The 25,919-nt window shown below is 40.4% G+C and overlaps 1 protein-coding gene across 5 annotated transcripts in view; it reads left to right on the top strand.

Moving 5' to 3' along the window:
- The window catches only part of TENM2 (teneurin transmembrane protein 2), a gene marked incomplete at both ends in the record, with an annotated part of 540,785 nt that overhangs the window by 386,123 nt on the left and 128,743 nt on the right, over nt 1–25,919 (top strand). For all 5 annotated transcript variants that reach the window (XM_080627345.1, XM_080627344.1, XM_080627343.1 and 2 more), the window contains one exon: nt 25,177–25,299. In XM_080627345.1, the coding sequence (XP_080483471.1) occupies nt 25,177–25,299 (123 nt within the window). The remainder of the gene's footprint in view (nt 1–25,176; nt 25,300–25,919) is intronic.

Below are 25,919 nucleotides of genomic sequence, written 5' to 3'. Positions count from 1 at the left end.
CTATGATGGTTTTACCTTTTAAAGCCTTGCCTAAATATAAACAGAGTTTTTCCCTAAAGCCTTTTCTTGGAAGTCAAAGGTCTGGATTGAAATGGCAAGCTTATAATAGAGTTTGAGCTGCAGAATATGAAAAGGCCAAATTTGTAGTAGACAGAATTATATTATACATGTGTCTACTTTGCTTATTGTTTGTGTTTATGTGCATAGATACCTACAAATTGAACTGATTTCTGGATATATATTTCTCTGATTTCTGTTTTTTGTTTTGTGCTCCTAGATGAACTTAAGTCACATGTAGATAATATTTTGTGGTGAGCTAAAAATTAGTAAAATTACTATAAATTGACAGAAATGATGAAAATATTTCCCCTACTTTTTAGTTTACTTATTTTATGTGTTTGTCAGAATTTTACCCTAGGCCCATTATTGAAAATGCTCCATGTGTACCTTTCTGAATTCTGTTGGGAATGCCCACATAAGTAAAGTCAGGAATGTGAAAATGAATCAGAGTTGGAGCAGGCTTTTCTGCAGCAGGGGAGAAGTTTACAAAAATAGCTAAGTCAGTAACTGAAAACACCTCTATTTTCTTTGCTGAAATTGACAGCATCTCAAAATGTTTAATATTTTGGAGTAATCTAGCACATACTTGCCACCAGTACTAACTGATAATGAAGTATAAAATTGTACTCTTTTATAGTGAGAGACGTGACGTAGACCCATCGGTGCTACAGGGTAAGCCGTAGTTTCAACGCAATGTTTTGCATAAACTTTAATATGGCATACGTAAGGTTCACTGCACTCTAATTCTGCACTCTCCCAACAGATTTACAGATCAGCTGGGTCTGCAGAAAACTGCCATTCCCTCTGTATGTTTTTGTGAAAGAGGGCACTAGAAGAGAGTATTTAGACAAAAGCTATTTAGGTCAAAGCATTTTGTCCCAGTTATGAAACTGGGGAAAATCCCTCTAAGTCTTATTTTGACAGTATGGTTTTAAAACCAGCCCATGGCTGGGCAAAACTTGAACTGAAAGTATTCTTAGGCACCTCTAAAGCTTTAAAGCAGAGTTTTTTCTCTTTCAGTTTTGCTGACTGAAGGTTAGATGCAATCCTCTGTGAGCATGGAGGGGCGGGGCAGAGGACAGTGCAGATTTTTCACTTCATCCTCTCTTAACATGAAATCATCTGGGTTTGACCATCCATTCTTCCCTGCCCTTGGCAGTGGTGCAGGCACCACTTCACAGAGTCTCTCTGGCACCATCAATCTGTTGTATGAGCCTGCAAGTGAGAAATGGACTGGGATGCCATGTTAAGAAAACAAATAGCACCAGTGTCCTAGCCAAGGACTAACAGATGGGGCTATATTCTGCTATCCTCTTAGTAAATCTAGCTAGAAAATTGACAACCAGCTTTTTCAACTTGAATAACTATGCCCCAGGTCTACAAAAGGAATTCCATGTACCACTGCGTAGCCACTTGCCTCTGTGGTTGAACTTGATAGATCTTGTTGACCCATAACCTGTTTTCCCACTGACCCCCTTCCCCAAATCTATTTTCTCATGGGCATTTTAATTCTTGCCAGTCTGGACACCTTCCAGATAAGCCAGGTATTGCTGATGTCTTTCAAGAAAATGCAGGTTTAATTATGCACTTGGATTTTATTAAGGGAAAACACATATCCTGAGGTATTGTCATAATTGAACAAAAGTGTAGAAGCCAGTATTCTACTTTTTATTTTCCTTAAGAAAAAGTGAGCGTCTTCTTTAGGAGTAATAAAAATCTTGTAAGTATTATTTATTTATAAAGCAATAGCTGCTGTGATTGAAATTAAACATGGAATCATGCAGCTTCTGATTAATTCTAGCACAGAGGAGCCAAGAAAAGGACTTGATTTTTCTGTAAATAGGCTAAATTAAGCTTCTGGTAAATAATGATAGTTGGAGGAACTGAAAAACAAAAAAAAACCACAACACCAAGACAAAAGTTTTATTCCCTGCTCAATGAAATTGCTTATTCATTTTTAAAAAATAAGTTAAGGCTATGATTCACTGTTTTCTAGAATTGAGATGAATTATAGTAAATGCTAATTTAGCTTATAAGCACTTCACTGTGGGGAAAGTAAATGTTATTATTCCTACATTCCAGATGAGTAAATTGAGTTTCAGTAATGTATATATTTTACATTACTGTAAAAAATGGACCTTAGGTCTGCTGGGTTTTGAGCGTCCGTTTTGAGTAGCATCACGGTCTATATTCTAGTATTTAAAGGTAATGTAATAACTACATCTAATGAAGATCATTGAGTTTCAGAAAGAAATCATAGGACAAGGTGGTAAAGTATGATTGACAATTCACACCTATTTTCAGGTAGTTCTGTGTGTGAATGTTTGTGTCTGTTGATAATGAAGCGACTTCTTCATCAAGTGATATGATCTTCAGTGATAACACCAGATTCACTGCCCTCACTTTCCAAAGAATCCTAGTCATTCACATCACATTTGGAGCAATGTTTTAACATTGTTTTCCTTTATAGTAGGCACAATAGTTTGTTCTAGCTAATGTCTCACCACCTTTATTTGTGAATAACTGACTTTTTGCAAGTTATTTTAGTGAAGAATGTCAGTATGGTATTTGAGTTCTGATATTCTGTTAAAACTTTGTATCAGGGTCAACCAAGTTTTGGGGATCTGCGTGTCCGTATTTTTCTCCCTTTCCTGCTCCACCTAACCAGCTTCTGCCCCAACTGGTTTGATTTTTTCAGGTATGCAAGGAGAGGGCTCTAGTCATGGGTGCTGCCAAGGTAATTAAAATCTTCCTCTCATCTTTCAGAATGCAGGACTTGCTCACCCAGCACAACCTTATCTATCCATTTTTATTTCAGGACCCCAAATTACTGTCCCTCTGGGGCAAAGTACTGCTTTTCAGGTTGTTTGCTGGGGAAACATTGCTCCTTGGGGGGAAGTGCCGCTATTTCTGCACTTTTGTCCCTCCCGTGACATCAAGAGAATTCACTGGTTGTTGCTGGGATGTCGGGTAGGATACCCTCTGCCCACACACAGGGTTAAGTCACTCGTTACCATTATTTTAGTTGACGTCTATTATTCTTCTGGAATAGACAATGATAAAGGAGCAATTTCTTCAGAGCAGGAATGAAGCTGACCACTTGGGGAATCTTTCAGTGCTAGTCCTATTCTGAGAATAAATGACAAATACTGGGTTCTGGGACTATCAGTCCCAGGGTCTTTTATTAGCAGGACATTCACCTTAAAAAATAAAATTAGTTAAAGTACAATCTGATGTGGCAGAAGCTGTAACAATAATAATTAAATATTTTACAGTAATGCTCTGTTCTGAAGGGAAGAAGACAACTTTCATTCTCTTTCCCACACAACTCAGAAGAACGTTATAGAACAAGGCAAAAGAGCAGTTTACTATTTGTGCTTTCTGCCTGATTTTCTTTTGGAGGGAGGCAGATCCCAGCCCCCTAGTGAAGCTTTCAAAATTATTCTGCTCGCACAGTAATCTGTCTTTTCCCACCTCATGGTTTCCTCATCCATCTTCTAATGCTGATACTACACATGCCTCCTTTCAATGCTGTTACATGTAGGAGTAGTTCTGTTTTGTTTGTGTACTGTTAGTGGCGGTAACATGTTTTCTCATTTAAGAATCTGCAGGGATCTTCAGTCTGATTCCAAGGAAAGTCATTTGTATGCTATTCCTGAAAACAAAAAAATAAATAAGGCTTTGCAAAAGAAAGATCACTGTAAGATGTGAATATTAACAGTACCTGTTTGTTTGTAATGTGGTTAGCTCTGCCTGCCAAATTGCTTTTGAGGATTTTAATCGTTGGTTTGTAGAGGAGACAGTGAATATTTTGATCTTGACAGTAAGATCGTGATTCCATCCAGACAACCTGATGCAGATTAATTAGGAGAGATGTTGCAAAGGTGCTTTAAATAGCTTGTGTTTCCATGATACAGGTTAATAAAACTAGATTTATTTTTCTTGATTGTTAAAGTTTGACTCTGTAGATTTTTTTCAGCTCTTTGTTCTTTGATTTCTCTGTGAAATTAGTATAGAAAAGTACAAGTTTTCTTCTTTATGTATATGAATTGAAACACAGCTGGGTTTATCTTATTTTACTGCTTTGAAGATTGCTGTTGTACCAGAATACAAGCACTTAAAGAGCAGTGCTATGCAGTGTATTGTGCTACTAAAAAATTCAATAGCTTCAATCTACAGCATTTGTATGCCACTGCCTGAGCATTTCTGTCAATAGGTCGCATGTGCAAAGATAGTTGTATCCCTCCTCCTTCCTGTCTTTCCTCATCCTCTCCCCAGGTTCCATATATTTTGTCAGTTATCGCCACAGCAGGTGGCTTAGGGCAGATAGAAGCCCAAAAAAATGTGAATGAAGTAGCACATAATTTAGCGATTGATTTACAAAGCAGACACTGAGGGAAAAATGCTTCTCTCTCTGATATCAGCAGGCAACCACTAAATCATCAGCCTACATGAATTCATACTGCAGGCATCCACGAGGAAATGTTAAGGTAAACTATGCTAAGCAGCACGCCGTGGCTGGCAGCTGGAGGGTGTCAGTGAAGGGTGACGGCGGAGCCTGGTCCTGTGTTGGGGTTAGTCACAGGGACTGGGGCAGGATCGTGCCTCCCACCCGACTGCCCCTCAGCAGCTCCCGGGCCGGCGTTCACAGCAAGGCAGGTTTGCATCCCTGTCACAGCCAGTTGTCCCTTGCAGTGCTTGTGTCAAGAAAACATTTTAGTAATGATAAATTTATATTTGTCTTTTAGGGAAAAAAGAGGAGGAAACCCAGCAGTACTATGCTGTATCTTTATCTCACTTATGCTTTATCTCACTTTGTGCCAACTCGGTCTCCAGGATGCCAGTGCCTTAGGTACATGGAGTAATATTGCTGTGGTGCTGGAGAACTGTTCACTTTTTAGTTGCAGCACTTGACAGTAATGCTGACAAACTCCACATGAGGATATTTAACCGGAATGTTGCTGAAGTAGTTTCTTACATGTCTAGTGTATCAATATTTACATTTACGGAGTCAATTGCACTCATTTATATATCAGCACTAGTGTTGTCAGCAGGGCCAGGGCAGTGATCATCCCTCTGTACCGGGCACTGGTGAGGCCACCCCCCGAATCCTGTGTTCGGCTCTGGGCCCCTCACTACAAGAGAGACATTGAGGGGCTGGAGCAGGGCCAGAGAAGGGCAATGGAGCTGGTGCAGGGCCTGGAGCATAGTGTGATGGGGAAGGGCTGAGGGAGCTGGGGGGTTCAGTCTGGAGAAGAGAAGGCTCAGGGGGGACCTGATCGCTCCCTACAACTGCCTGAGAGGAGGATGGAGCCAGGAGGGGCTGGGCTCTGCTCCCAAGGAACAAGGGATGGGACAAGAGGAACCGGCCTCAAGCTGCACCAGGGCAGGTTTAGATGGAGCTGAGGAACAATTCCTGCCCCAGAGGGTGCTCAGGCATTGGAACAGGCTGCCCAGGGCAGGGCTGCAGGCACCATCCCTGCAAGCGTTCACACACCGTGGAGACGAGGCCTCAGTGCCATGGGTTAGTGGTGGCCTTGGCAGTGCTGTTGGACTGGGTGAGCTTGAGGCTCTTTTCCAACCTGGCTGATTCTGTGTCTCCATGATTTACTGTACGTGGTTTGGTTACAGGGTTTCTGAAGGGGCAGGAGCTGCATCTCCCGCTCCTCTCGAGGAACATGCTCGCGGCAGTCGGGGCACCCTGTGCAGCACCGGGCATGGGCTGGCAGGTGGCCTGGCAGTGGAGGGGGAGCTGGCAGCGCACAGGCAGCCATGACAGCCATTTCCTGGCCTGGCTGCAGGCTGCAGCGGGCCTCCCAGGGGCGACGGGAAGCCATGAGGTGTGTGAGGAGCGAGGGGTGACCAGTGACATCCACAGTGTCAGCCTGGCACTGGCAAAGACAAGAATGTGTTTCCCAGCTCACAAAACATCTGTTTTTCCTACAACAGGTAAGGAGCCCCGGAAGCCCAAGCAGAGAGGATGTAGCCCTTTCAGTAGCTGACTGAAGACCCAGGCTTTCCTGAAATGTTTTTCTTTCCACAGTACTGAGCTCAGGGTTAGAAGCTTTAATTTAAACTCTAAATCATAAACAAGCTGATGAAAAGGTACTGAGGGAGCAATCTTGAGTTAAGATTACAGGGTTTAACCCCAGATTTCTTACTTGGGTCTAATTATCACTTAGACATGGTCCTGTTGACACTGCATGCTCCCTCATTTCACAAAGCTGACAGTGGTTGTACCCTCTGTGTGCAGAGTTAAGCTGCTTCTTGGCTCTTGCAAGGGAAAACTGCAGGTTGCTTTAGTGTAAATGAGTTTTCCTTGCAAATAATAATGGTTTATTGCCATCTACTTAAAGATACGACTAAAATTGGTATTCACCAGCTCCTGCAGTTTTCATACAGTCCCACTGCATTTTTCCCTGAGGAATTAAGTTTCATTTCACTGTTCTGCATGTAGACATTGAACTTCAGTTAGCCCTGTTCTTGGCTCTCTGGCAATGGGCTCATACTAAGGTATAGCGCACCTGTGGTATTTCATTGGCCACCGTTGGTCATGGAGCATCAAACTGGTGCTGTGAAGGATGCTCGAGCCCAAGATGCAGTACCATAGGGCAGGCTCTTTCCTCCAGCTCACTTTGGGTGCTCTGACTGAAATCAGTAGAAACCATAAAACATGCGACAAGTGGCCATGGAACACGTAAGCTATTTAGGGATACTTTTATTGTTGTATCTCCTGTAATGAAGCCTTAATATCCCTGCCATTGAATTTACATGACAGATCTAGTGAATAGCCTAGAAAATGATACCATTAATTAAGAGGTACCTTAAGGACTTTGTGCAGATACAGGTAAAATGTGTCTGTTACAGCCCCATTCTGCAAAATTTATTCTTGCAATTATGGCCATCAATGCTGGCACAGAGAATACTCAAAAGTAAAGTCTGCATTTGTAGGTAAGATTTAGGAAGCTTGTTCAGATATTTTAAGGGTTGCTAAGTTACTAAGATACAGACAGAAAGGTAAGTTTGTTTAATACGTTTTGTTGAATAAATTTTATAAAATATTACTGTGATCTGTGGTTCACTAGGTTATATCTAAGGCTTTGCTGAAGTGGAATTGTCATGAAAAATAGTATGGACTTGATTCATGATTGCATTATTCCTTTTTCACAGTGATATAGCTACATTGAAAATAATTGGCTTAGACCAATGGGGCATGAAAAAGATGCAGGGATGAATTTGGCTCTGTATCTTGAAATGAAATATGTGCCATTTTCTGTTCAGCATTTGCTGTACCTTAAGAAAAATCATAAGGCAAATTACATCAAATCACACTATTAAAAGAAACATTTTCTTCTGTGCAGTAGAACTGATCTGAAACATTTATGTGTTCAGAATTTTCTCAAAAGCACACTTTTTTCTTGCCCTGTATTTAAAAATTGATAACCAAGGGGAAAAGATGGTTGAGTTTTAAAAACAGGTTTTTTCTTGTAATTGTGTCATCCACTGATAGAACATAATTGAACTCAAGGTTTGTATTTGCAAATGACCTTGACTAAAGTTTTACAATTTAAAGAATTCATTAATTGACTATCTAGGATGCCAGAATCACTTTACAGAGCAAAACCTGAGTAGCTCCCACTGAGAAGCCTGTATCTGGCAGAGACAGAAAGTTATTCCTTCTGCCCCTTATGGGATGATTTTAGGCTCTGTTTACAGAGAAAGTCGGTATGAGGCAGCAGTTCAGAGTGAAGCTGAACGATCTTAGGAGTGTTGTTCTCGCCTATGGCTCAAAGAACCAGCTTGTACACTCTCTGGGGATACCTGGCTCGCCAGTCTCCTGGAACCAGTAGCCCTTTCTTGGCCCCAGCTTTGGGAATAATCTTAGCTCTACTGCTTTCTGCATATGGAGGCTGGTTTATGTCACAAGGATGCCATTGCTGGGTTGTGCATGCTGCATCTTCTGAGCACTGAAATGATTCCTACAAGGGCAAAGATAGCTGTAGTGTGTGTGTTTGGTAGGTGTAATTCCCTGGCTCACACCGCTATGCTATATTGGTTATGGAAAGAATAAATAATCTATTTCTGTCTGTCAGCCCATTTTTGCTCCCTTTTCTCTAATTCCTCCCTGAAGTGAGGCTGCAGGCTCAGGTTTTTTCCTTCATTCAACTTTTTAAACTTTATTGAATATTTCTGAGTGTAAGAGGAGGAAAAAAGCAAGAGAATGATTAAACACCTTTAAGCGCCTGAAGATGAAAATCCTGTCTTAATTTCTCACCTTTAAGCCACTATTCATTTTCTTCTTGAGTAAATACTTCCCCAGAATCATTAGGGATAAAAGCAGTTGTCCGCATGGATGTCCCCTTGTAAGCATGTCGTTAGGCTTTATCCCAGTGGTGCTTACCCAGACGTGCATCATGTGCTGAGTATAGGAGAAAGCACTTTGGAGAGAGAATGTTCATTGCAGATCTGAAGTACAATCATTAGTTGATTGGAATATGCGTTGTTCTTTCTAGCAAGTTCCTTATAGTTTATTCTTTAGGGATCTTTTAAAAGGCATAAGTTGTTGCCTTATGATTGCCATTCAAAGTAAGCTGCCTGATTGTATCTGACAGTACCCTTCCCCAGACTCCCTATTTCTGCCTCTAGCTCCCTCACCAAGCTGTATCTTCCTGTGGGTATACTCAGGTAGGATGACAGAATAGGGAGAGAAGAAGATATAAATAATTTCTCTCCTTAGGAATACTGATCCCCAAATATTGTAGTTACTCATACAATTAATATGGGTGCTGTTAAAACCCACAAACAAGAGAAGTAGGTACTAGTTATCTGCTATATCGTTGCTCTGGACAGGGCTGTGCATACAGGCAGAGTGGGGGCAGTGAAACAAGGGGAACCAATATTCAGCTCACCGAATCCCTGTTCAGTATGAAGTGAGTAAGGGAAGGTGCCAGGCTGGGACCACAACCACCTTGTTCTTGCAAAGGACTTTGGCTGACATGCTCTGCTACCTCTGGCTGAGGCTCTGGGTCCTGGTTAGATAGGCAGCCATAGCCAGGCAGGTATGTGTCTCAGTAGTTTTTAAACCTGTACCTGTCAATCAGGCACATTCTAGATGGACCATGGTCATGGACAACTACTAGATAGGGAATTTAATCTTTTGCTTCTGGTTGCCTGAAGAAGAATTGGATGGCATTATGAGTGGGGAAACATTAGTGGTTTTCTCGCTCACAGATCTGGGCTATGTTAGCAGTGCAGAATCTGCAGGAGACTCAGCTCAGCATAACTACATATGATCCTGGGCATCAAGGGGGTTTAGTTTGTTTATTTTGTTTTAATTATTGTTCTGCCCTTTCTGGGTATTCACACTTCCGGTGTTTTGTAAAAGTAAAGTTCTAAACAAAGGACCTTGGTCAAAGTGTATTACCTGTTTACTATAGTCTTGCCATTAGCCTCTGTGTCCCTGCAGGACTTAAATGATGTATATACTTATATTTCAACACCATCTGGGATGTTTAAGGGTATTGAATATGATTAAACAATGGGAATTATTAATAATATTACTTGAAGGGGAGGGTGTTATGATCATGGATGGCTTTTGGATTTCCTCCCTGAGGGCAACCCATGTTGTAATGATCTCATTGGAGTTTCATAAACTTGAAAGAGGACTCAGCCTGCTGGATGTTGGTTCCTGGATTTCTTAATACACCCTCCTGTTAAGAGTTCATGTTCATCATAGTCTGCTCTTTATCTCCACTCATATAAAAGCTTTAAAATAGATGGAACTCAGTGATCAAATAAATATCTCCTTTTTAACCTGGAAAAATATACATGATTTAAAACATAATTTCAAATGGAATTTCCCATTATTACCAGTACTATTGTGAGATTTGGGCTGAAAGCCATACAGTTCCTTCCTTGCCAAAAAGGGGCATGACCAAGTTTGTTTAACAGGCTTTCCATGAGTGTTAGCCCTTTACATTGAAAGCTTCTATCCTGTCACCTGCTTTTAAATGCTTCAAATTTAGGAAGCCTGATGCAGGTGGTATCAGTAGTTTTACTGATCTGAGGCCTTGGGCAAATTCATTTGAATTGCTTTGAAACTGCAATTCAAAATTCAATAAAATAAGAGGGTCTGATGGTGCAGCTGCAGCATATCCCCTCCAGCTGGGTAAGCTGAGATATTTCAAGGCCCTGGACTAGCAAAGCCTGGGTATGATATACAGATTATACAGATAGCTGCCAGGGAAGAGGCTTTGGCAGGCTGGGTGCAGCAATCCCCCCTGCCAGCAGACTTGGGAGTAACAGTGGCTTTCATGCTATGTGGCATCTTTTGCTGGCTTTCCTAGACAGAAATTTGTTGGTGCAATAGTGGCAGCAGGCCAGTGGGAGGGGATTGCCTCAAGGGTAGAGGGATGGAATGTAGGAAAAACAATAAAATCAAAATGCTTCAGTTGTTCTGAAAGTGATTGGCTATCCTGAATGCCTTGGTATGGATCCAAAATTATCTGCTCCATGGGCGGGTTTTGTTAAATTGCATTCAGAAATCATACTTGCCCTTGGGCAGATACCCTTGCTTTTATGCATACCGGGCAAGTCACGTGCACCAAAATGGAATTCACATGGTGCTTTAGTCAAAAAGCTGATGTCAGTCACCTTACCTTTTACACATATCCAGTCCCTTGGTTCTTTATGCCCATTTAAATAGGCAGAAGTGCTTTTTATTATTACCTTGCCTGTAAATCTTTGAGATATAGGTATATATAGGCCATATAATTTGTTTCAGTATAGACCCCTCTCTGGATATATATTCAGCACTTACAAATATAAGGTAAATCAGGAGGCATAAGATATTTTGGTCGTTGGGTTCTGATATTCTGAGATTTTTACTGTTAAGCTTAGGAATAATTCCTCTGTGTGCCGTGCGTCCATGCTTTCCAAATGACTACTTCAGTAGCAGTACACAGCTTATCTGTGTAGCATTGTAGTGCTGGTATCCTTATGGGCTTCACAGTGCTGGCACCACCAGCACAGTGCCTAAAGGTGAGATAATCAGAGAATACATGCAGGGATGTTATTTGAGCACCGTATTTGTGCAGCCGTTGGGCTGCACAGTATGTCTCTAGTTATGGAAAGGGCTACCATGAAATTTAATTTAGAATTTTACAGACACATTTTGAATTGGAAATCTCTGTAATAACTTTCCCTTTGCTCAGCCTTTTAACTGTGAAATTCAGTTGGGGAGTTTTGAAGCAGCAGGTAGCGTCGCAGCACTCTAGAGGGATTTTGCCAGAACTCAGCTAAAGTGCTTGCAAGTGTCATTTCCATATTTAACTAATTTCAGTTTTTAATTAGCTCCATGTGAAAAATGAGAGTTCATGCTGAGCTAAGCTGTCAGCATAGAGTCTTGTTTCCTTTCTAGCCTCTCAGGACAATTATTGCAGCATCCCCTGGTTTTTTCAATGAGAGTGCTTAGCCACTGCATGCTCAGTCCCTCCCATTATTCCCTGACAGGAGGCAAGGGAGTATGTTGTGTCTGGCTTGCTAAAATGGAGAAGATAAGTCCTGAAAATATTTCAAATACACAAAGAACTTCACAGGTCTGACTCAGAAATATACAGCAGAATATTATGTGTTCCTTCCTCAGACCTCACTGGTAGTGTGCAGTCAGATATATTGTTAAGAACAATATGGGATCATTTCAGCTTCGTTACTTATTGCATTGGGTGATATTATATTTTAGAAAGCCCAGTGTGAAAGCAGGTTTTCTTATGGTGCTTTTGGCAACCTGAGTGCTAACAATGCAATACCCTGGAGCCTGGTTCGTTCCAAAGGACTGGGCTCTTTGAGAACTGCTTTTGCATAAAATGCCATTCTGTAATATAGGGATGGAAGTTTATTAATTCTGCATCTGAACTGAACATTTACCTCTGAGGACTTGAATGCAAATGTTAAAATACTTTTGAACAACAAAGTAAGAGGTGCAGTATACGTAAACTCTGCAAAAACATGGGATATGAACAGATTTCTGGAATAATTTTATGAACTGATAGCAATCCTGAGTTACATTTACATGACAGTCTTATAATACCATTGTTATTTTTGAAAGAATGCAGTCATTAAATTGTCAAAATCCCATTTAAATGGAAAAAATGGTGAAATAACTGTAGGTGTTATCACAGGGTTGGGGTTTTTTTTTAAACCTGTCCTAAAAGGTGAAATTTGTAAAGATTTATGAATAGGTTTGGTAGTCTTCATTGAGATTTCTCTTCAGATCCGAGCAAAATAAAGGTTGTGTGCATTGTGTTCCTCACTAATTAGTATGGACAGCCACTTCCAAGAGACAGAAGCAGGTTTTCTCTATTAGACCATAAAATCAAATGCATCATTTTGAAATTGAAATGGATGGAAAAAAATCTCAGCTGTAGCACTTTCTGGATACTTAAATGTTAATAACGTTGTGAAAGAAGGAGGTAAATACATTGCAGAAACTTGTCAGATATAGTGACACTGAGGAGTTTCTAGTCATTTTTCTTTTAAGTTATGGAGGAGCAGCTTTGATACCTGCTTCCAAGATGAAGCAAATTCTTGAAAGGAAAGAAAAAGGGAAATGAATTTCACAGAGAAGAGCAAAGCTGAAATGCTAGATGGGTTTTCAATCTAGTTTAGGGTTTGGGGTTCTTTTTAAATATAGGATTTACTGTTTCATCCATCAAAGAAAAAAAAGGTGTATAATCCTGCTTTGGTTGCTGGCCAACTGGGTGTTATAGACATGAAGAAGCAGAACTTGAGAGTTAGCTACAAGGTCCTAATGTGTAGTTCTGTAGCTCCTATATATTGCTTTTGCCCCTTGTAGTATAAGTTGTCTTCTCCTTCAAAGAAAATTTCTGGTTATTTTACTGGTGTTATTAAGTAATATGGTCACATACATTAGAATTTACTGTCTTACTCATTTAACATAATTCAGTTATGCTTTACAAAGTGTATGTAATTGAAGCCAAAGGTTTTTGAGGATATGTAATCTAGCTCCTATTTTATTCTATGATTCATTAATTAATTGTATACAGAGATGCGTATGCTAATGCATTATCACTCATGTCCAATTCACCCTGCAATTTATGTTGTTGACTTTGGAGGGTAAAGTTTTTTATGGGTCTCATTGCTGTTGCTTGTAGAAAACATGTTTTTTTTAAGCATTCTTATGATGTTCATAGCCTCAGATACTTAAAATAAATAGAGGAGTTCTGAAGTAAAGCTCTCTCCACTGAAGTTTGTGACAATTTTGACCTTGATTACAATGGGCCTTGATTTTAAACAGCTCTAAACTGACTGATGATGAGCATTCTGCATTGCTGACCTCAGACAGTGGAATTGGCTTCTGCACCACTTTGTATGCAAGACGGAAGGCTTCATTAAAATGATAAGGTATCAGATGCTCTGTACAATAAGCAGGCTTCACTTTTCTGTTGTGGACAGCCAGCTCTGTCTGTAACAGTGATTTCTACTAGCTCTGCTGTGAATTGTGTTATATCAATAAGAAGATCAAATGGAGCTAGTCTTAAAAACGTGCATTATAAAATTATAAAAGGCAATTAAAGACATAATAGATTAAAAAGTAATAATAATATTAATATTTAATTAAGTGTATGTTATGATAATGTTCCTTAAATAAATTGGGATGTAGGTGTCCAAATTAAATATAATTGTCTTCCATCATGCATAATGCAGAGTGTTTGAAATCATAGAATCACAGAGTGGTCTGGGTTGGAAGGGACCTTAAAGTTCATCCACTTCCAACCCCCTGCCATGGGCAGGGACACCTTCTACAAGCCCAGGCTGCTCAAAGTGGGCTTATGTAAACTGGTGTGCTGTCATGATGTTTCTTGGGACTTAAAAAGCATATGCAAACTTTTCTTCATTCCTACAATTGCTCATGAAATTGTATAACAGGATGTGTTGGTGATGCAACCAATAATAACACATGAACATAGACAGGCAGAAATTCCTGTAAAATGTAACTTGCTGCAGTCTGTCACTTCCAAAGAAGGCAGTGATCAGACACTAAAATCCTAGCACCATGTAAACCCTTCATTGATTTCTCTGTTTCCTATTGTACTTCCAGATTGGCACGATCATACTGAAATCCTGTCCTCATTGCAGCCTGCACTTCCTTACCTGCTCTAGAGTTCTAGATGGGAAGCTGGGAAGGCAAGGATGCAGAAGGGCAAGCTTTCAGTCTCTGCTTTGATGGAAAAGAATTTTTTCCTGTGAAGGCAAAATAAGCAGACTTCAGACTTGGAAATTTGGCAAGAATGAGGCAGGTATAAGATTAAAAATAGGATATATCCCAGTTATGGTTAACCCATTATGGGAAATGCTGAATAGAAATCATATGAGGACAATGGAAAAACTTTAAAAAGAAAAAAAACAAACATAAAAGAATCTGAGGTACAAGGCTATAACTGACTGTATAATATATTTATCAAATAAAAGCTGTATATTTGATTTTCATAGATGTTTCTTTTCTGGATCAGTAGGACATCTAGTTCACAACACATAAATGTGAGCTTTGCAAGGCATACATAAGGTCTGAATCTGTGTAGATGCTAAATAAAATCTGTGCCTGTATCTCAATGTCAAGACACAATTTAGGCTATGTTTCTATCTATCTACCTTCTGAAGCATATTGTGAGGGAAGTATAAATAGCTCATAGTGTTGAAAATGAATGAGGAGCTTTGTGAGAACAAATCATATTTACTTTTCATCTTCAGATTTATTTCCTCTTTGTTATGAACTTTTAACTTCAATAATTACTTTATGTAGAGAGTAAAAATTTAAATTTTGTCATTCATGCAAGGTTTTTCAGTCAGGTGATTAAATTAAGCTATTCTGTAGAATTTTTACTAAGGGAAGAAAATATTCTGTGATTAGAAATTACATGGTCTACTGTGAGGCATCCCTGCCCATGGCAGGAGTTTGGAACTAGACAATCTTAAGGTCCTTTCTAACCCAAACCATTCTCTGATTCTATTACTTCTTTTGCACTGTGGAGGTATATTTGGGCATTCATAATCATGCAGTTCCACTGCATTTGGTGTACGTAAAGGAGTAATAAAGGTTAAAACTATTTTCTTTTCACTATGGCTAGCAACCAGAGGTTGAGTCAAGGTCTGAATGCTTTGAAACAGTTAGATTAAGAAAATCTTGTTCAGCATGTTTGTACAAGTTAGGGCAGTTACAGTTTCAGAAGATGAACGTAGTCAAATAAATGTTTGACATGATATCTTTTAGGGTTACAAAGTAAAGCAGTTATTGTAATTCTTGTAAGTTCAGGCATCGGCGATTTTGGAGAGTATATTTGTGTCTATATTCCTTGAAACACCACTTCCAAGTCTCAGCTAGGTTCTTTCTCCTCTTGGAAACAGAATAAAGATGAGCTGGGTACTTTGTTCATGATAATGGTGTCTTTTAGGTGTGAAATTAAAATTAGGTTCAATTTGCTTTGCATTAACATTAAATGCTCACAATTGCTCCAGAAAAATGAGGTTTTCCATTCTGTTTAGGCAAGAGCATCCCTTTCTGCTATTCTAAGCCTATTTCAAAAGTGGCAGTATTTTGGCAAGGCTGATAAAGTGGATATTGTGTAATGTGATTTGGGATCTTCCAGGCTGAAAGATGCTGCTTAGGTAAATAAAAATATAAACACTTTTCTTATTAGTTGCAACCACTTAGTTCAGATGCAAGATCCAAAAAGACTGCAGCCTTGACTCCTAAAATTGCCATGAGTTCATTTTATATAGTCTCAGGAACTGATTAATCTTGTGCCAGTTTTCTATCCTCTGTACAATCTAAGGCCTGTCACAAGAATAAATGACCAGTGCACTGTACTCTGCTTCTCTTTTAAGGTCTTTGTTGGGAGATTCCCGATTCTGAAGGTAGCATGCAATGCTGTTACCCTTCTTGTGACAAAAAGATCGCTCAAAGTGGCATAAAATCAAAGCATTTCAGTAAAGAGGACTGAAGTGAGAAAAGTTGGATAGTGTAAACCAGAGATTATGTCTCAGAATGGTGACTGGGGAGCTAACAACCACCCAAGGTACAACTCTTGTTCTGCAGGCTGAAGTTTTGCTTGCTTGTTGTTATCCTTGGAACTAGAAGGCAGGTTTCCACATCCTTCAGTTTTCCCCACTCCCAAAGTAACTGCAAGTGTGGGTAAGCTTTTCAAGTGTTTTTGGAAGTAGAAAGACTGAAGTTGAACAGAGGAATGAACTTTCAAAGAACTGCATGGTAGATAAGCATACAAATCACATTACTACTAATAGGATTTGTGGGTATATCTTTCATTCTGTGCTTTGAAAATTCATTCCATTCAGTTTACTGACGCACATGGGGAAAGAAATCAGTCAGCTTGGAGGGGGGGGACCAATTTAGAAAAAAAATGCTGCTTTTTTTGGTTCTCCTATTTCTTCCGTATGAACGCAGTGACAATGAACCATCTTATAGCCCTCCTTCCATCTCCTTTTTCATCTTTAATAACATTTATTGAAAAGAAAGCAATTAATAATTCCCAGCAGAAGTTTTGTTGCTGATGATAACAATACACTTATTCAGAGATCCTTTGTGGGATTTCTATAAAATGCTTCTTGGGCTGGATGCTTTAAAGCAAAAGCTCTGTTCTAAACAGTTTATTGTCTAAAAGAGTTTACATGCTGAGGGTGAAATTATGCCTAAGGATTGCTTTCTTATGTTTCAGATTGTGCAAAGCCAACCTTCCTTTCCATTCTGTTCTCAAAAAGGCACAATATCTCCCATGTCTCCCTGGTGAGCAGAAGCAGCACGCCTGACATTTCTGCTGTGCAGGGGAGGCACCAAGCGCTCCCCTTACACAGAGCACAGGAGCAAAGGGTCTGCCTCTGCCTCCCTCAGCTTATGTCCAAGAAAGCGAGGTGCTGAAATTCAAGTTTTACTGTGACTGTTCATAGGATCACTCTTGGATTAGAGAAGCTCAGAGCTGTATTCTCTCTGCAGCTGTAAAAAGGCAGAAATGGTAGCCTGGCATTTATTACATTCATTGCTTCTTAAGCTTACTGGGAAATAAGTCCTTGTGGCTTTCCTCATGTAGCCATTCTCTTCGGAAAGTTTCAAGGAGTTATTTTAAGTGAAACTATTGAAAAGCTCAGACACAGTTAACAAGCATAAACTCGTAGATGGGTTACATATAGAACCTTGTATGTGGGTAACAATATCAACTTAATTGATGGAGAAGTGGAAAAAACATGTTACAAGCTATACAGATATGCAGCAGTGCCATTGTAGTTAGTGGAATTCTGGATTTTCAGTGCTGTAAACGAAAAAAAGTGACTGAGAAGTTCAATGTTTTGGGTAGGACAAATAAGACAGAAAAATGGTTCTTTATTGCGCTCTCTAGCTGTAACACAGGCAAACCTATTGCTTTAATGAAAATAGTGTGATCTGTTAAGTCGTAAAGTTGTGTAGTTGATAATGCTTTAAATGGAGCTCCCAAATGAAGTTTTCATATAAATTTATTAAGAAAACATAGTGCATACCAAATAGCATACTGATTATTAAGATGATTTACTGAGAGTGAACGACTTTGAAAGTAAGGCGTCTATTTGTTGTTGAGCTTCAGTGATCCAGTCAATAAGCAGTACTTTTTGCATGTGTTCTATAACAGTAGTATTAAACATAGATCAAATGATCTGGTTTTGAAATATTACTTTAACCTTTCCTGCAAACAGTTGAATGCTCACAAGTAGAGGAGACAGTATGATCAGGAGTTCATCCAAATGCTTTACATGACGTCTGTAGGATTTGTAGTCATTAATATTACAACACAAGTTCATAAATTCCCCAGGTACTTGTACTCCAGAGATTTATTTTTACCTGATCTGTGGTATCAAATGTAGAAGTTAAATTCCTACCTCTTGTGTCCCTGAGATCTCCAACAACGTATTTTGTCTCTTCTAATTACAATTGACTCTGTTTTGCTATTAATTAAATAGAGTATTTACCATTGTGCTCATGAATAATTACACTAGGTTCAGAAACCTGCACAAACTTTGTGGCATGTCAGCAATTGCTATTTTATATACTGCGTTCTCAGCTCATTTGGATGTACTAAAGCTTATGCCCTAAGGTACCTAAAAGGAAATGCTTCTAGGAAATGCTTTATGGCATAAAAATTCAAGGGTTTGCCCATGATATGTTGATCTAAACATTCGTTGGGTTGTCTGGGCTGGTGAATGAGTAGGCGCATGCTGTGGTACAGACGTAAAAAAGCAGCAAATACTCCAAGCAACACTGAGCTTGAAGTAGCTACACCAAGGGGTGTTGTGTATGTGTAGGAGCAACTGTGTTGCATTAGATAAAAATCAAATAATCCATTAATTTACCTCCAGCATCCAAAAGTGGTTGTCTTGTAAGAATGGGCAAATCATATATGTACTCTTCTCTACTGATCTTCCAACCTTTGGTTCTTCTAGGCCTTTTCTGAGATGAGGGGAGATGCCGTAATATTCCTTGCTTTATTTTCTCTTCCCATAATTATTCAATGTCTGACTGACTTAAAACTTTTAGGGTACTTCATCATTTAGCCCCAGATTTCCCTTTAGTTTGATAACAGTCAGCTCAGAGCTCATTATTTTATATGTGGAATTAAGATGACTCCTCTCCAGTGTATGTTATCTTAATGGGTTTGAATTTTGTCTGTTTTATGGCCCAGTTGCTCAGTTGTTTTATGTCCTTACATAGTTCTCAGTCAGCCCTTTTCTTAAAGAGCAGTATCAGCAGGAGGCTGTGCCACTGCCCAACGCAGCCTGTTTTCCATAAGGAATTCTATCATATATATATAATAGGATTGGAATTTTTTTTAAATAGTACTTTAAACTTGCCTGTAGATAGTATATCAAAAATGGCAGTTGTTCACCTAGCAAGCCGTGTGGCTTTTGTTTTGCTTTTAGGAAAAGGCCTGGGAATGTGATGACTTTTTGTGAGATCTCTTGGATACCCTCAGGGGAACTCTGGCATCTTTGTCACAGTCACATTAGATATTCAAGGAAGAATAGAAAGTTCTGGCAATTAGTCCTGAATTTTAGGAGAGATGTCATTGTTTCTCTAGCAAGGAAAGCTGCTACTTGATCACAGTGTTTAAGACTGTAAGTAACTTAAGTAACAAAGACTCATATTTTTGGTAATGATTTTCCAAGTACTTAAATATATGTTAAACTGGAAAAATCACAGATTAGAACTTCCTTGAGACACTGTCCCTTTCTGCTGGTATCAGAGTATGCGAGTGTACTTGTATGAGTCCTCAGCCATTGTCAAGGAGTCATATATTCCATTCTAGCTGCATACTGACAGTGCGTGTATTCCTCCTGCTGCAAACACAGCTGAAGGTTGGCCAACTAAATTATCGAGCAGAGGATGGTGTCAGCCACTGTAAAACATTTGCAATTTACTGAGATCTGACTTTGTCAGGCATATTTGTTGCCAGTTCTATGGGAGAAGACTTTTCCTGGTTGCCCACAATGCTGAGATACCTGATACATAAATAACACTTGCAGAATTGCCTTTTCAACAATGCCTAGCTTTCTATGTTCAGCTTCTGTTAATCCTAAAACATAGCAAAATATGGATCTCAACTGAGACCTACTTCAGCAAATTCTGATGGGGGGGTGTGTGTGCTTGTGAGCTGTCTTGTTAGCTCTTCAGATGTAAGAGGAGCTAGGGAATGCTTCTTACTTTTCATGTTATAGCTACCCAGTAATCTGTGCTCCTCAGACAGAGACCTGAAAGCACTGGTTAGAATCAAGTGTAGTGTTTTAAGGCACGATGCACGCTTTTCCCCTGCAGTTCTTCCATTGCTCTTTTCTGACTTTCAGACCCCTGCTATTCCTGTCTCAGGCATCTCTTGAGGAGAGGTTGTCAGTTGTGATGAATTGTGCATTCATTTTGTAATGGGGGCAAGTAATCACTAGGGAATAGGCCTAACACACTCATTTTACTTGTGACTTGGGTTGAACTTGAACTTATTTCTCCAGAGAAATAGTAGTAGAACATTAAACTACTACATTTCTAGTCTTTTAAGTAATGGTTATTTTATGAATTATAATTATGATCAGTATTTCTGGTATTCCTGGAGTTCTGTTGCATGATCAAGAAGTAGTAATGAGTAAAAAACCATGAATCTCAGCTGAATAACATTTAATGCAATGTAAGCATGCAGTAATGTTTTATGATGTTTTTTAATTTTGGGGGATACATTTATTCTTTTCAAGTTATCTGGATTACCCATCTATATGCACCTAGATGTATAAAACACTAAACTACTTTAGCTTCATACAAATAATTGTGATGCATTGAAATAATATACAGTTCATATGAAATAAGAAACAGATGTGCAGATAGTTCTTTGAATATATATACTCTGAAATTACATGCTGCTAAGATTTAGTAGGTACTTTCTGTTTCATCATGTCTATGATTCATTAGGCTGATTTAGAAATCATACTGATGTTGTTCAAGACTAAATATATGGAATAACAAGAGTTACATCATCATTCACCTCATGAGTGGACAGAAAGGAAACTTCTAATGTTTACACTACACTACAAGAGTCTACATATAGCAAATGTGCTTTTACTGTTTATTTGCTAACATTGTTAATGATATAATGGACCAATTTCTTTTACACATGTTTAAAATGAAAAGAGGCTACAGTTAAACACAATATGACTTGATATATCCTAACAAAGTGATATCATAGTTTGATCGGTTCATTTTGGATGACAATCACTTAGGGTTTACTAAGCATGACAACTTGGAAAATTAATATATGGAAACATTTTGAATTCTGATAACTTTTATAATCTTCCCATCTTTTAGAGTTGCTAAGGGAATACCGAACTTTTCTCACATGCGAGTGGTGTGTATCTTCCAGACCTCAACTGGGAAGATGCAATAGGAATGGGGAGAATGGTAGCTTGTTAATCTGCATATTTCTCCCTCTAAGAAGGAATACCACAGATTAAAGGGCAAAGTGCAAAACCTGATTCTGCCCTGCCTACTGGCAGACACTGAGTTGTACTGCAGGGAGATCTCTAGCACATGAAGACACTAGAGGTCTCTCATTTTAAAAACACATGGTCGAGTGACAGGATAGCACAAACGGAAGACAGAGCTTTCTGAGCTTGGAAACCAGTGTCCATTAGACTGAACTCTGAATGGAGTGAGCATGGGTTTATGGCTAGAATGAGAGAAGACTGAATGAGAAAGTAATGTGGGGACACTAATGAGTCTTAGAGAACATTCAAGAAAGTTTTGCATGTAAGTTTAGTCATTTTTCTGTGGATTTGTATGCCTTTTGGGATTTCTTAAAATAATTTGTGATTCACTCTAGCAACCTCTATCTTATGTAAGTCTCAGATTGATCCTTGACAGTTCTACCACCTGGAGTGATGAACTAGTTCTCTGCTTTTGTTCTTCATGGGTATGCAGGTTCAGGTGTTTTTGCTCTCTGTGTGCGTTGCTGGGGAGGGAGGGAGAGGTCGATTATTACTTTTTACCTAACCTCAAAGGTTTTACTTGAAAATTTATTGTTTCTGTAGTCTTATTTTTAGAGAATATAAATACACAATTCACTATCCTGAGTTATTAGATGTTAGTGTTAAATGAGCCAGATAAATTCTGACAAGCCCAGTATCACAGACCTTAGAAAACAGGCTTAAATGTTGAAGGGGAAAAAGCAAACATACCCAAATAATACCTACAAAACATATGTGAGCCCTCTGTAAAGTGTAATTTATGAATACCCCGTACATGTAACAGATAAAATGACACTTTTTTGTGTTTTAACTCTTCAGGGGTGTGTTTGTCCTTGAAGGTTAATCTCTAGCCAACTGTGAAGCACAGGAGCACAGGAAATGTGTTCAAGTAAATGGGTTGTTTTGGAAAATCAGTGCTCATCTTGATGATCAGCTTTGGATCAAGCTGAGTATCCCAACCCAGATGTCTGGTGAATCTCCTTTGCAGAAAACATGCCAGTACTGTAATAGCTGGTGAAAGTGTGTCTCTGGGGAAGAAGGCAAAGCCAGAGCAACACAGATAATTTAGTTGTAGTTTAAAATAATAATAATAATAATAATAACAACAATAGTAATAGTAATAATAATACCACCAATAGAAAACACAGCAAACAGGTACAAATTCACTAGCCCAGAATTTCTCTTCTGACACATAGTCACTCGACTTCTGAGTAGCTCCCTGTATTTCTAATTAAGCAGGCTCCTACTTATTCCTTTGCTGGAGGCATTTTTGTTTGATTAACAGAACAAAAGGTTAATCATATAAATTTGCCATCTCATAGCGTTCTGAAGCAGGAGAGAAGAGGTAGCTCCTTGTTCTCCCTCTTGGCTGCCAGTCAGGCTTGCTCTGTGCAATGCAAACACTGAGCTTTCCCCTCAGGTCCCTGTGACATACTTTTCGTGATGTATTCTCAGTAGAAGGTGAACATTCCTCCTGTTTGTGACTTCAGCTGTCTTAGTGGAAGTTTGTAGATCACGTAATGGATACGTGAGCTGTGCAGGAGATTGTCATCTTTGTCTCTTCAAGGGAATACAGCAGACGTGCCCCGTTAGGAAGGAGCTCTAATTGCTCTTACCTAATGTGCATCTATGATTAAAAAACAGAGCAGTGGAGTTATTAATGAAATCATGGCGTGCTTGGAAGCAGATGGATCGCAGTTTTCCTTAATACCTGTTAATAAGATCTTTTATAATTCCTTGTCTGAATTTACATGGTAATTATCAGTTAGCAACTATAATTCTCTTGGACAGACTATTAGTTCTGAGTTCCGTACCTCTTTGTTGTAAGGAATGTTTTACACTCGAAGCAGCAGACTTTCATCTCTGCAAGTGACCTACATTTATGGTTAAGCTTGCAGTAAAATATACAAGAATTGCAATTTGGAATAGACACACTGAGAGTATAAAACACAGAAGTCTAATTCCCCTCTGTGACTTACTATTGCTTTGGGGCTCTAAAATCCACTTCATCTTTATTCACTCTTTGCTTAGGGGAGTGGTGCAGCCAAACTAGAGCCCCTGGTTGTGCACATGGCATGGGAATTGTGGGCAGCACGAACAGGCCAGGAGCTGCTCTACTGCCTGCTGTCCCCAGCCCTTCCCCACTAGATGCTCAGTCACACGGTGCAGAGGGTCTGTGTGAGCTAGAGACTTGTTTGCTGTTTGAGCTTTATTTTTCGGTTTCATTGCCATCCTGAAAAGTAGTTGGTTGAGATGAGACTGAAAAACCTTTTAAAATGTTTGATTTGGCAAAACAAAAAGATGGTAATTGAAGAAAACATTTGATCACACAAAAAAATTTGTCTATTTTCCAGTAATTCTTAAACATAAAAATACATTTGGATTAGTTTCTCAGCAAAATATCCTTTTCAGGTTCATCCTTGGTATTTTTTAAAATACCACGTGCTTTATTTTATTTTCAGGCTTTTTCCTGATGAAAAAATTATTTTGCAAACTCAGCATGAATGCAAAGTCTGGTGACTACCCTCTCTTAATGGGATGTCTCTTGATTTTAGTTGTTCTTCTTAGACATCTGCTTAGTCCATAGGTATATCTGGGGAAAGTTGATGTTCTGAAAGCTGTCTTGCTTCTCAGCTGCTTTTGCCAAGAATAGGAAGGTTAAACTGCATAGACTGTGTGCTGAGAGATTCCCAGGAGTTGGGAGAGATGAATTTTGGGGGTGGGAGGTGCTTTGTTTGGTTTTAGGAATATGTATAGGAATCGGTCACATCTAAATGCATTCCCTGTATTCAGAGATTATCTGTTTCAAGCACTGTACTTGGTAGTGCCTGTTGAGAAGTCACTTTTGCCTCACCTATCCCAACCCTTTAATCTCTGAACACTTGGGCTATGTGGCTCTGCTGGTCCTTTGTGACCACACCAGCTCTTCTACAATTGCTTGTAATTAGATGTAAAGTATCTGCTAATCTTACATGGATCTCACACTGCAGAATTGAACAATTATAATGGTGCCCATAATCACGTATATTTTCTGCCCCTAATTCGATAGTGAATCCCCTCAAACACCAGTTTAGTATAAAAGTGAGCATGCTCTTCTCTGTGGTGTGTGGTTTTACATACACCCTATGTAAACATAAAAAGAAAGTGAATAAAAGCAGCTTGGTGGGCTTTTCGATCCCTCTAGATTGAGAGGATGCCATAGGGATAATACGATGAAAGTATGGAGATGTATTCCGCTAGCTTCTGTTTATACAGCGTGAAGATGCACATAAATCCTCTAGCTGAATGATTCAGACCTGTCGAGTCTCATGCATTATGCACAGGACTTATTCAATTAGCCCTTACCACAGCGCCTATCACTCACGCGCTGGTGGCAGTGGTGCCATGGCCTTTCTCCCGCTCCATCTCTTAGGTGCGCCTGGCGCCCATGGCACGGTGCTGCACCAGCCAGCTCTGTGAGCTGGGAAACCTCCTGGCTGGGTATACACGGGGTTAGAACAACCTGTGAGGTCAAAGGATTGGCAAAGGCCTGAGCTTGTTGGGAAAGCTTAATCTGCAGAATGAAGACAGAAGCTGTTAAATCTGTTGATTTAAATAAGTTGTAATAAACACAAAGTAATTGCATTACAATGTCATTAGCATACATAGGGCTAAAGCTAATTTTATAATCAACGTATAAATTATCACCTATAATTTCAACTCGAGCTGGTATTTGCAGTGGTGCTTTGTTTCCAGGAACGCATCCGCCTGGAGCGTGTGAGCCGGGACGGTTGTGCGGGATGCTGCGGTCTGAGCAGAGCGCTCTGCTCAGTTTGATATGCGGGGCCGTGCGCACTGTTCCTTTGTGTCTCAGCAGTTCTAAAGATCCGAGAACTGAAATCAACAACAGAAAGGCAGATGCGTGCGAGCCAACAGGGCTTGCTTGGGGCGGGGGGTGTTGCCTCGTTCACACTCCTGTGAGGCTGCTGCCTGACGGCGCGGTCCGGGGCGGTGTAGGGGCAGCCCGCGCCGCTGCTCTGCGCTGCTCTCGCACTGACTGTCGGTTTGTCCCCGCAGCCATGCACCTCCTGGGGCTCAACTGGCGGCTGCGCCCGGCGGACGGACCCACCCTCAGCAACGGGCGGCGGCCCGGCCGTGCGGGCGCCGAGGACGGGGCGGCGGCGCCACCTGGAGGCAGAGGTGAGGCTGCGGCTCCCGCGCCCGGCGTGCTGCGGACTCGCGCCCGGCCCCGTAGCGAGCGGCACCCGTGGGTGCGAGGTCAGCGCCGGCTTCGGCCCCTGCTGGTGCTCCCTGCGCTCGGGTGCCGGTGCGCTGCCCGCGCACGGCTGTTCCTGCTCCTGCCCGCTGCGCTTGTGCACAAAATCATCTCACCTGCAGAAGAGAAAGCTCCAGGGCGACCTTAGAGCAGCTCCAGTACCTAAAGCGGCTACAAGAAACCTGGAGAGAGGCTTTGGATGGCGGTCTGTAGGGACAGGACAAGGGGAATGGCTTTAACCTGCCAGAAGGGAGATTGAGATGAGCTCTTAGCACAAGCTCCTCCCTGTGAGGGTGCTGAGGCGCTGGCACAGGGTGCCCAGAGAAGCTGTGGCTGCCCCGTCCCTGGCAGTGTTCAAGGCCAGGTTGGACAGGGCTTGGAGCAGCTTACTCTAGTGGAAGGTGTCCCTGCCCATGGCAAGGGAGGTGGATGAGCTTTGAGCTCCCTTCCAACACAGACCAGTCTGGGACTCTATGAAAATCACTCAGTTCCTAGATCCTCATTTACTAATGCAGATGAGCTCCCTTAGATGCTTCAATGAAGT

This window comes from Psittacula echo (genome assembly GCF_963264785.1).
Source record: "Psittacula echo genome assembly, chromosome: 11".
NCBI lineage: Eukaryota > Metazoa > Chordata > Aves > Psittaciformes > Psittacidae > Psittacula > Psittacula echo.
This window is presented reverse-complemented; position numbering and strand designations above follow the sequence as displayed.